The 12,638-nt window shown below is 45.5% G+C and overlaps 1 protein-coding gene across 1 annotated transcript; it reads right to left on the bottom strand.

Annotated features, from left to right (window-relative positions):
• Positions 1-1,637: 1,637 nt before the first annotated feature.
• On the bottom strand, positions 1,638-12,373 carry LOC108024672 (attractin-like protein 1). Its single transcript, XM_017094740.3, has 8 exons — positions 11,694-12,373; positions 7,506-7,742; positions 7,280-7,437; positions 7,070-7,217; positions 3,786-6,615; positions 3,641-3,727; positions 3,355-3,436; positions 1,638-3,291 (listed from the first exon to the last, which is right to left on the bottom strand). The coding sequence occupies exons 1-8, from the start codon at positions 11,960-11,962 to the stop codon at positions 3,134-3,136; spliced, it is 3,969 nt and encodes a 1,322-aa protein (XP_016950229.1). The 5' UTR covers positions 11,963-12,373; the 3' UTR covers positions 1,638-3,133.
• Positions 12,374-12,638: the final 265 nt, after the last annotated feature.

Here is a 12,638-nt window from a genome sequence, read left to right as displayed (position 1 = left end):
GCCAAAAACCAAAACAAGCCGAGCTCCAAGTCGCTTTAGAGGCCCTCTGACGCATTGGGGGGCTACGCGCAGGCGCAAGGCCAGCGAATTAAAAATACCTATCTATCAACTATTCAGCGGTCAATTCCAAAAATAACTCTTCAGATTTGAAAGAAACTAAAATAAACTAAGTTGAAAATAACTAATGAAATTGTGAGAAATTCAATAACACACCAGATGGAACAGACAAGTTTTTATAAAATACAGAAATATTTAACATTTTGATTTCTATGCGGTGTTTTAAAATATTATTTATTATTACCACCAGTAATTTTATAAATATTTATATAATTGTGTTTTAAAATATTATTTATTATTACCACCAGTAATTTTATAAATATTTATATAATCCATATATCATCCATTCTTAAAATGTGAAATGTGTATTTTATCATATCACAAATGAGAAAAAAAAATGATATATAGGTATCAACAAAGGCTTGCCTCATTTTCTAAAATTCTACATTAAATATTCATAGCTAGAAAATAGGTTTGAAGTTTTACGGAAACGATAAAAAAGACCTAACTGAATTGTCAACAATGGGGAAGTTAATATGAATAAAATTAAGAACAGGGTCGTAAACATTTTTTAGGTCAACAAATACTAGAAAAAATTAATATTTTTAAACAGAAATATTTCTATTTAAATGTGCACAAGTATTTTTTGAATAATTAGCAGTCCCCAAACAATAAAGCAATTAATGTGTGACCCCTTGTCTAGCACGCGTAAAGCTGTTATGCTGTTGTTAATGTTAATGGGGTATTTTGAAATATGATGCGTAGCTGGTGAAGTTTTTGTAGACTCCTCCCATATGTGGACACTTATTCATGCTCCAATTCCACTCCAAACACGCCGCTTGGTTCTGGCTTAAGCTAGGGGTATTCCACATTTGATTCATAACGATCGGTTCGGGCTGATTATTATTTTTGATGGAGCGCAATAGTTCACTTAACACAGTGCGTGGTGGCCTTCGTGGGCCAGAATTAGCTTGACGGTGGGTAAAACCGTATACCCGCACCTCGGATGACTCAACTTGGGTATGCACAAGGTATATTCAAGCACAGGGAATACGTTTTTGAAGTGCCTACGTCAGTGCAGGCCACCAGGGGCATTGAATGGATCGTCGTCTCATGGGTGCTTTGGCAGAGATCTCTGTGGCGGTGGGCACTTCCGCTTCGTTTCGGATTTCGCACGCTTTCGGCTTTCTTCTTTAATTTCATTAATAAAATCGTCTTCATTAAATTAAATGCGGTGCTTGTGGAGATATCGTGACACAAAAGCCACTCAAATTGCCAAAGATGTTCGAAAATGATGGGCCCATAAAGAAAGGCGGGAGAGGGGCAGAGAGAAAAGCGGGCAGGAAAGGGCCACCCCGATCCAATCACCATCCACATCCGCGTACGTGAATGAGAGCTTCTACGGAGCACTCCGCAATTACTCCAATCGAACCTCGACCTGAATAAACAGCTCACATTTACCCGGTTTATCAGGCCGTGCAGCCGCGCCCCCAACTTTGGGGGGCCCCCTCCGAAGAAAGTGAAAGTTCTGTGAAATGCAGGGGATAACTGGTATCCGCGGGCAATGAAAACAAAAGCACTTCACTTCGCTTACATTTGGAGTGTCTTTTTATTGGTTAATAAACTAATATATGATTCTTTATCTATGTATATCCTGTTGTTGCTGCTGTTGTCTGTGGGGTCAGGGGTCATTCATTTCTGGGCTAACAAACCAGGGTTCTGTTATTACGTTCGTTTTTTTCCTTTATTTGGGTTCGGAACTGGGTTGGCAAGTATTTATACTCATAATATTAAGTGTATGTCTCTAAACTCATTTTACAATTGAAATTAAATTTCGTAAATGGACTTTATTAGATTGTTTGTTTAAAAAAAATGAATTAGATTTACAATTGTCTGCCTGCTAACCCGAAGCGATCGTCAACATCTCTCGGCCGGAGATCGTGTGTACTTTGAAAGGTTGTGTGTGGCTTAAAAGATCTCTAGGTGTTAGTTAAAGTTTTCGACGAGTGCCTTTTGATTCTAGAGGTTGTTCCATTGCTGGATTTGTATTACAGAGAGTGCATCTAGTTAGTTGGTGTGACTTGTCTTTAGTTGAATTATCAAGTTAAATAGCTGTGTGAGTTGCTTCTGTTTCTGTTGCCAAGAGGAAACCTTACGATTAGTTTGTGATTCAATTGGAATTTTGGTAAATGTTGGATCTCATCTAGATTGCATGTACAATTTAATCGTTTGATTTGTTTTGGGCGCGTTCTCATATCAAGAGCTATTTGTATATGTATAACTACTATCTAAATAGCGTTAAGAATTTACGTATTTTATTTACAATTGCATTGTTTTCGGTTTTGTCTTGATCCACTCTTGCGTTGTAAATATTTGCACGAATATTAAAAACAGAAATATTTCTATTATGAACACAGTATTGCATGTCTCCGTCACCTAGCTCCTTGTACATGTACCTATCTTTTTGTTTTGTTTCTCTGTCATCTGGCTTTGTTCATCACTTTTTGCTAAGATCAATTTTTATGTCTTTTATTTCATCTTTTTGACTCTGTTTTCTGACACTGTCGCGGCTTTTGGTGCAGCTACTGCCGAGGCAGCGCACAAAATTTGCATAAATAAATTCTAACAACACGCTTAGGCTATGTGGTTAAGTAAAAAAAATACATTAATCATTTGAATACAGCTGTTTTGCCATCGAACTTAGCTCACGTACGCGGTATAAATAATAAATTAAACATTTATAACTATTGCAACGCTACTCGACCTATCAACTATATCAAATTGTATATAACCGTATATAAATATGTCCTTTTGCTAAAAATTATTATTATTTGTTTGTTTCTTTTCTCTCGTTTCGTCACTAGTCTAATGCATTAAAGTAATAATAACTGCGGATTATCAACTTGCTAGCTTGCCTTTTGTGTGTCTGTGTTGTGGTTAGTAGAAGAAAGTCGGGGCAAATATTCTATATACTCGTACTCGTACCTATTCTCTAGTTACATATTATCATAATTATTATCAGTATCGTTATCATTATCATTATTACTTTATGTAGGTAAGCATAGTGTTACGGTTATTATGTACAACTGTCTGGGTGCTGGCTCTGCTTGCGCTTCGACTTTGGCTCCTTGGGATGCTGATCGATCGACGGACGACGCGGATTGCCCAACGTGACTAAGGCGCTGGCCACGGCCAGGCCGGCGGACTGGCCAGAAGGCGCTTGCGAAAGGCCACCTGTGGGTGAAGAGTTGAGTAAGTACGGAGTTTATGTGGTATGGGATCTGTTTTCGTCCTTACCCGTGGGCAGCCGGACTAGAAGCGAGAGCACAGCGGCTCGGTTGCCACTGCAAGGCTCCAAAGCTATGGGACTGGGGCATTCCTGAGAGAAGAAAACATATTTAGTTTATAATAATATAAGGTGAAGCTTTCAAAACTCGTAATGGAGAATACAACAGTTGGAAATGTAGTCACTTAATCGAGTAAGCTCGCCAAAATGTAATAAATAATATATTTTCCAATTTGGATACAGCTTGTTGAGCCGTTTCTCCTCTTAAGATATAAATGATCGTTTGTTCTCGCCCACCTTTTTGCGTTTTTTGGACAAGTGGCCAATGCCTTCCAGCGTCAGACTCAGATCAATACTTTCGCGGTTCTCGATATCGACCAGCACCTGTGCAAAACAAATAGATTTAAATCTTTGATACAACATGTCCCTCCTAAAAACTCACTTGTGAAAACGGTCGACTCGCCATCTGTTCCATTTCGACGAACAATCGTTGCCGCCGCCGGAACATGTCGTACTTCTGCTTGATCTTCCACAGGACGGCAGCCATGAGCAGCAGCAGCAGGAAGCATGAGGAGAATGTGATGAAGAACTGCTGCAGATTGAGCTTGGGGTACTGTGAGAAGGCAATCTGTATCCAGATGGGGGGCTGGAAGTCGTGCACGAAGACGTAGAACGTGGTCAGGGAGCTGTTGTCTTCGGGCGAGTGCCCGAACTGGTAGTCCGTCTTGGGGAACCGGTGACGAAACGTTGAGCAGTTAACGCCCACCAAGATGAGCATGTCCGGCGAGCCGGCCCTCTTCACCGAGATGTCCATCTTGGCCGGCACGCTGCAGGTTATCGTGAAATCAGCATCGATCTCTGGCTTTCCCGGCGAGTTTCGGAAGTTGATCTGCGTAAAGTGGCGGTCCTCCTTCTTCGACAGATTGAACGTGAACTGGTAATCGATGGTCAGTTCGTAGTAGCAGGAGCCCTTCAGTGGATCCCCGTGGTAATGGTTCTGGGAGTCGCACTTCTCGCAGTGATCGCCCACAATACCCTTGGTGGTGCAGAAGCACTTGCCAGTGTCCGGATGACAATAGACTCCCTGGCCATTGCAATCGCAGCGCTGGCACTTGCCTCCGTTGATGGGATTGCCCCAGTAACCAGTGCGGCACTTCTCGCAGTGCGCTCCCGTCGTTAGGTTATTGCACGGTTGCTCGCAGTGCTGTTGGTCATTACAATACGAATGCCCGTTGCAATTGCACCGCGGGCAGGACGTAAAGAACCAGTGCTTCAGCGCACACTCCTTCTCGTCGTAGGGCGCCAGTGCGCCGCCAACCACACACCTGCCTAGCCCCGTATTGGAGCCATTGTCACACCATCCGCAGGCAGGATCATCCAGGCACATCTGGCAGCTGTTGTAGAAGCCACACTGGGCACTGGAGAGCGCCGTGGTGCTGCCCACAGTCAGTGCCGTAGTTTGCGTCGGAGCGGATCGGCACTTGGCGGTAAAAGTAGTCCACTCTCGGCACTGACCATACGGAAAACTAGCCGTGTAGGCATTGCGGTCCACGCAGCGCTGCTCGTTCTGACACCAGATACACTCGTCCTCCGTGCAGTTCTGGCAATTGGTCAGCGTAGCGCAGGCCGGTGAACAGGCCACCTCATCCAGCGTCCTGTTGACTGCCATTCCTCCCGAGGAAGTGTAACTCCGGCAGCGGTTCTGCTCCGAGTCCCAGCGACAGGCCAGGTTGGCGGAACAAGCGCGGCAGTTATGCAGCTGCTCGCACACAGAGGACACCAGGTGTTCCTCGGTGATGGGACACGAGTCCAGGTGCTTGGCATTCAGCGGCGGGCTCACCGTGGTCACTGCCTGCTGGGTGGACGACTCGAAGAAAACAGAGGCCATTGAGGTGGTTTCTCGACACCGCTCCTTGCTGCACACTCCATTGCCGCAGTAAGTGCAACCAAAGGCGGTGGACACGCAGGATTGGCAGCTGGCCAGTTCCTGGCAGCGATGAACATCGTGCAGCAACTCCGAGGTAAGCGTGAGCCGGCTCTTCGATGGACAGGCCACGTAGTCGTACTGCTCGCGTCCATATATCGCCGATCGCTGGACCTGGGTGATGGCGATGCAACGCATCTTTTGCACGTCCCAGATGCACTTCACTCCGGGTCGGGCACCCGTGCACTTCTCCTGCTTGGTGTAGTAGCTGCAGTATCCCGGCTGGTAGCGCAGCATATCGCTCAGCAGCTGGCCATTGAAGCCACCGTAGATGTACAGCGACTCCTCGAACACCACCGAACTGTGGCCGAAGCGGGCCAGATCCGCCTGCAGGTGGCCCGGCATCGGATGATAGTGCCAGGAGTCGCAGTACACATCGTACACGAGCAGATCCTGACTGTAGCACTTGGCTCCATAGCTCTGCGAGGTGTCGTTGTGCGTGTTTCCACCGAAGACCATCATCAGTCCCTGGCTCACAAAGTTGGCGGTGTGAAGCAGTCGAGCACTTGGCGCCGCCGACAGCAGAGTCCAGATCCGCGTGGCCGGCTCATAGGCATACAGCCTTGAGCTCAGCACCTGACTGGACTCACTCTCCGAGACTATGCCGCCGTAAACGTACACCTTCTCCGTGAGGAAGTCGTAGGCGGCACTGTGCCCGTAGCCGCCCTTCACCACATAGCCGGTGGTGGGAACAATGCGCCAATCGCGCGTCGCAAAGTTGAACTCCTGCACCGTGTTGAGGTAGCCGTAGTTCGGCGAGTGTCCGAAGATGACCACCATGTACTGGTAGTTGTTCTTGTCCCCGTAGCCGGGCACCAACGTCGCCGTGTGACCCACAACATGCAGGGGTCCGCACATGGCCGTGACTCCTCCAGTGGCATTGCACGAGGAGTCCGCTCGCACCGTGATGTTTGCCCACGTTCTCGCCGAGACGTCAAAGGCCCACAGCTCGTTGGAAATGCCTTGGCCCTTGACTACACCGCCGTACATGAAGATTTTGTCGCCGTACATCACAGTAGAGGCTCCGTATCGCTTGTCGGGCAGCTCGCCTCCATCCTCCGGGTGCACAGTCTCCCAGACGTTGCCGTTGAAGTCATAGGTGCTCATTAGCTCGCCCCGTCCGTAGGATTCCCCGCCCACGATGTGCAGTGTGTCGCGCCAGATGGTGGCGCCATGGGAGGCGCTGCCCGCTGGCGCCGGCGAGTGCTTTGGGTGTACCGTGGACCAGGCGCCATGGGCGCTGATCTGACTGCAGTCGTCGCCGGCGAAGCCCTCGAAACAGGAGCAGCTGTAAGAAAAGTACAAGGTTTAATGGGTAATTGCAAATTTGTCACAGGCCCTATTCCGTTTTCACATAGATTTAGTTTCTACTTGATTTTCCTCCCCCTTTGCTGATATAGTTTACTCCAGTTTACACTTAATTAAGCTACTCAGGCAGGTAATTGCATTCTAAATTTAGATGAGTGACAACAAGGTAACTATAGATAGTGGTTATGTAGAAAACACAATAATAAAGCACCCTGAAGGTAGGTAGGTAAACATTTTAAAGGGCTTTTAAGTTTAATACAAAAAAATTTGTTATTTTTAGAGCCATGTGGATTCTTTAGGATACATCTTAAATATATTTTTTTAGATTTTAAAAAAGTTAAAGAAGAAAGGGATCCACCAGTATATAAACTTTAAATATCCCTTTATGTGAAAATCGGAATAGGCTTGTGCTTAAATCTATAAATCCAACTAACCGCTCCTGCTCGAGTCGGCAAATGCCCTGGTTTTTGGACTCCAAGCAGTTGTTGGGACAGGCGGCAATGTTGCAGGCTTCACCCCTGTACATGGGATCACAGATGCAGTCGCCGTCGCGGCACTTGCCATGGCCAGAGCACTCCACCTCTGAAATGGTAACGAAAAATTATAATCCTACTTTAAAATAAGAAGAAATGGGATGGTCATACCATCGCTATCCGAGGGACAGCCGTTCATCTTGTAGGTGAGGTTGAAGCCGGACATGTTGTACGCATCATCGCTGAAGAAGTGCACCAGGGCTGTGCCGGATCTGGCTATCACCTGTGGCACTCGGCGAATGGAGAAGTTGCCGCGGTACATGAGGCCACTAAAGGAAGGGAGGAAAAACCGAAGGTTAGTCATGAGTAAATACTAAAGTATACAGATCAAACCCACCTGAAGACCGCCAGCAGGGGCGAGTCCACACTATCACCATCGTATATGTACAGGTGATCCCAGCCGCACTCCGTGGCGAACTCCCGCAGGTGGATCCGTATGTTGGCCGTGCGCGACGGATTGGTGTTATGTCGGCGGTTCCAGTGCGGATGCCTGGCATCGATTAGCCAGCTGCACTTGACACTCACCGAATAGTTGCCCCAGCCGTCGTGTATCGTGCCCATGGGATGGTACATGCTGCAAGATAGATATGGAATCCATTAACTTTGAGCTGGCAAAATAAATCAATTCCTCTATCGATTTAGCGATAGTTCGGTGCAGCGGCGCCCATTGCACATGCACGTATGCAAATGGCAATAGCCCGATGCTGGGAGAAGATAATTGAATTTGCCGGTCAGCCAGTCATCCATTCAGCCGGCCAGCGCAATTGCAATCTACAATTGATACGGTGAGAGTGTCTATGAGACAGTGCCCCATCCTATAAGAGTACGTAAAACGTGTAGTATGTGTTGACCGCTGTGAAGCCGCTCAACTGTTGACTCGGCGGCAGTCTCAGTCTCGCAATTCTCCACTCTGTGGGCATTTGGTTCCCGCGGCTTTTGTTCCGCCAAACCGGGGATTACGACCAGAAATATGTCTGGAAGACAGTAGGGAACGGAACTGTGACAACTTAAGAGCTTGAAACTCGATAAGGGTATCCGACAGTCGCCTGCCAAAGCCTTCCTTTGTCCGCCTTGCCATTTTCGTAGCGTTTTGCTTGCACATCCGCTTATAAATAACTGCCTTCCCCCGATTTAGTCGCTCTGATTTCAATTTACAGCTGTGCGAACACAAAGCACAGTACCAGTATCTACAAGTTTGACAATTAAGTTTTAGCCTGCAGTTGCAGCAGCGGTCTTAATAGTTGATCTTTAAACTTTTCAATTAAAAGGTCAAGAGAGAAGAAAAGAAAATGAATATTTATTAGTTTTACTATAGACCCAAACTAGTTTCTAACTATTATACAAAACTGTTCTTGTTATAGTGCTTTATCAGCACTTTTCCCAAGCTATATAATCACTCTGTAGATAAAAAATGGGCTTTTACACAGTAAAACATCCATATCTTGGCGGCCTAGCAAAGATAAAAGTGTCCATAGTTGAACGAGTTGTTAGACTTCTTTAAATATCTTTGTTTTATGTCATAACATATTTCTAAGATTTTTTTATAGTTTTAATATTATTAAATATTTTTCTTCCCATGTTCAATTGAATTGTAAATTTAAATTCGTTTCTCACAGCTTTACAACCCTGTACTCCCAGTGTTTACCACTTGGAAGGAAACTTTTGCCAACTCCTCCAAGTTGTTTGCTTGCCCAAGTTTAAACAATTAACTCATATAGCCAGCGTACTCGGAGAAAGTGGAACCAGTAGCCTTCCGCATTCTAAATGCGACTCACGTTACACCCAGCAAGTGCCGATAAGCATTGCATATAGCACACAAACAGTTGCGGTCATAAAAATAGGAACCTCAGCCCATTTTGGCTGGCTTTCAATGAAAAAACTAAATTTAATGGCTTTTCCAGATAATTGTCTCTATAAATATAATTCACTCGTCATTATAAAACAAAAATGTGACTATTTATGTCAACTTCGGTCGTTATAATTTTATTATTTTGGATTGTCAAAAAATTTGTATTAAAGCAGATCATTAAAAATGATTTTTCTTCCACCTAATGGGTAAGCTGTCATTAAGTATTTTTTGGGGGTATTATAGCGGAAGTTCTGAAACGGATTTGATTTTTTATTATTTCCAGGGAATTCAGTTTTTGTTGTCCCACATTCAAGGCTCTTTCGGAGAGGCTCCTATTTGTGCGACCACTCCTGTGAGAGACTGCCCCGTGTGGGCGTTGTGTCTCGGTCAGTTCTAAACTTCGAGTAAACACTCGTCCAGCCGGGATGCAGCCCGTGCCTGGGACCACATCAAGTGATAGCCACGAAAAATCAATGTTGGGCAAAGATATATTTACACACTCATTGGCAGCCGGTGAGTCACTGCCTCCGCTGTGCACTCGAGCGCTAAGCTTACGCACAGCTTTGGAGATGGTAAAAGGAGCTATCTATGTGATGTGCTGGCGAACCGGGAGCCGCAGTAGGTGAATAGGCGCCCTCGTCATGTGGCCAATGGGCTGGAATGCATGGGGAGTGAGCCCGAGCCCGAGCCCGAGACTGGGAGACTGGTTTTTGCATAGAAAGCCGGCAAAAGGCCGTTTGAGTTGCTGAGTCGTGTAGCTGGACTGCAAACGAAAAAATAGAATGAAAATTCACAGGCGATAAGCGGACACACACACAGCTGATAAGGCGTAGTTCCCTTATCACTGCTCACATTGAACGGAATTTATGGCCTGCCAAAAGCTGCGATCCAGCCATTCAACAATCCACCGCTCAGCCGCAGGTCGGGATCAGGGGTCTCTGTTGATGGAATGGCACAAACTGGTTTCTCCACGCTGTGGCAGGTGAAACGACGACCTCAATGCTCGAGTGCGCAAATTCCAGGTCCCAGGTCCCCATCATCGCAGTTGGAAAGGCTTTAATTAATGTCAAGATAGAAGGCTCGCTTATCGCGCTCCGCTGGCAAATAGCCGTTGTTAAGAAACATAAACAAACCATTTCACAAGCCTTATGAGGCCAGCGCGGGCGTGAGCAACCCAACTGGCCCAGCGAGATCCCGCGCATATCTATATGATATCTGTGTAGCATATGCACGCCTGCGAAAACGACAGTATCTCTTCGACCTCTACTTTTGAATGCCACTTACCTTATTGTTTGGCAAAACGAAATCAAGCTTTTACTGGATTAACAACTGGGATCTATATAAAAATGGTGCCTTGAGTTAGGAAGAGTAAGCTGGCTTTCATAGATCTTTTAGTATCTTTTAGGATAGCAAAAACCTTATACGGTTTTTAGATTTATGAGATGTTCTTGATGTAGATATTAGAAATATGGATCACATCAAGAACTGGTTTGCTTCAAGGAATCTTGACAGTAGATAATAATACTCTTTGTTTTCGACTCCGATGAGATATACAATATGCCACAGGATGGTTAATAAGTTTATTTATGAAAACGTGTTTTAAGATCATTCAGTTGTGCACTCATTACAAGCTTCTTTTTATCTTAAGTGTACTCAGCATTGGATTAACACAAGTAAGTAACTTTGTAGGGGGGGATGTAAGAGGAGCTCACATGCCCCGAAGCAGGACCCAGAAACACTAACCTCTGCCCCGAACAAGTTCAAAGTCAAAGCGAAGTAATTAAACAATCCGTATTGGAACCATCGGGAGGCGTAGAAAGCGGAAAGCAGGTGAAAGAATGTCTAGAGAGAAATGGGAGAAAGAGAACGGGAGAAATGGGAGATGGCGAGTGGAGAGCTGAGCCAAATCCGGCCAAGAACCCGTCCGACCAGATGAAACTGAACCGTTGCCTGACACAAATAGGCCGGGCCGAAAAGGGTAGAGGAGATCTGATTGAATAACGCGGAGTGAATCACTGGACAGCGACTAAGCAGAAGCCCAATTGATACGATATTGATGACTCTGCCAGCATTTCAATTCAACATGACATGTCTTTAAATTTATTTTTAATAAACTGAAGGAAACTAAACATAAATAAATAGGGAATGGCTGGGTTTCGAACCCATTTGATATCTTAAGTAAAGAACTGAATAGGTTTTATACGCATTATATAGTAACTCTTATCATTGTACGTTTTGATTTTTATACTCGACTTTGTCATTGAAATAACTTATTTATAATGTTTTCCATTCTTTTCTTTCTGATTGGAGCTATTTTTCTTTATAAGACACTATAAGCCAAATTAAAAGAATACTTGATTACAAGATTAAAGTAGCAACCCTCCGGATTAAAGTTAAAAGATATAGTACGTATCTAATTTATCTTATTTTAATATCAGATCTACGTGTCAACATCTGGTTCATATCAAGCTGTTTTGTTTTCTGTGTATGGCTTGTTATAGGGGGCTCTTTCTATAGATTTTATAGGTAGGTGGTACCGTATCTATAGGATCTTATCTGTCAGCTTGCAGAACCAACAATCTGGCCAGCTTTACGACTTGATATGGGAGGTGGAGGCATGGGGTTTCTACCGCAATGATGGGTCCTGGGCCCTCTTGGGCTTTGGATTCGGCTTACCGGACTTTTCCGCCGCAGAACTGGCACTCCGGTCCCTGCCAGCCGTCGGCGCACAGGCACTGGCCGTCCTCCTGGCACTGCCCGTCGTTCTGGCAGCGGCCTCCGTGCGCCGTGCAGTTGAAGGCGGCCGCGCGGTGGAGTCCGCTGAAGCAGCCGTGGAAGAGGAGCAGCGTGAGGAGGAGCAGGCATTTTCGCCTGTACTTGGCATTGAATGTGGGTGAGGTGCTGCTCCGGTTCGGTTGCTTCAGCGGCTGCTCCGCCAGGCACATGATTCCCTTAGTTGATTCCGATAGTTGACCGCCCCCGCAGCTGCAGCTTCACATCGTCGTCGTCGTCGTCGTAGTCCTGCTGTCCTGCGAGTCCTTCGATTCGATTCGATTCGCGACTATTGCACAATTTTCCTCTGGGCCTTTCTCCCTGGCCTGTTTTTCTTTTTTTGCAATCTTTGCAATTCGGGGCAACCCAAGGCCCCCCGCTCTCACACACACACACACACACACACACGCACAGCCCGTCGAACACGCACACTCACTCACACTCGCGGACGCGGCTGCACAACAAACAATATTGGCGAAAAGAAACAACAACCTGCATCCAGCGACTGGCAAAGTTATTGACAATTTATTAGGGAAACGAAACGAGAAATCTGCTGGGCGGTCAGTGCTGCACAACGCTGCACTGCTTCGGCGCTGCAGAGCACTGGCTAACGGATTGCAGGCAGGGCTGTCGACCCATCCTCACTATCGATAACAGCTGTTGTCTATTTTTAACATTTAAAATAATAAATTAAAAAAGTATATTTAAAAAAACTTAGAGCATTACTTAACTCCCTGTTGCATTGCCTACCTAATTTACTATCTTACATTTCGTAATATAGAAAGTTACTACAAAAAATATAAATTAAAATATAAAATTGGGTGTATTATATAGGTTAAACAAAAAAAT

This window comes from Drosophila biarmipes, chromosome 3R (genome assembly GCF_025231255.1).
Source record: "Drosophila biarmipes strain raj3 chromosome 3R, RU_DBia_V1.1, whole genome shotgun sequence".
NCBI lineage: Eukaryota > Metazoa > Arthropoda > Insecta > Diptera > Drosophilidae > Drosophila > Drosophila biarmipes.
This window is presented reverse-complemented; position numbering and strand designations above follow the sequence as displayed.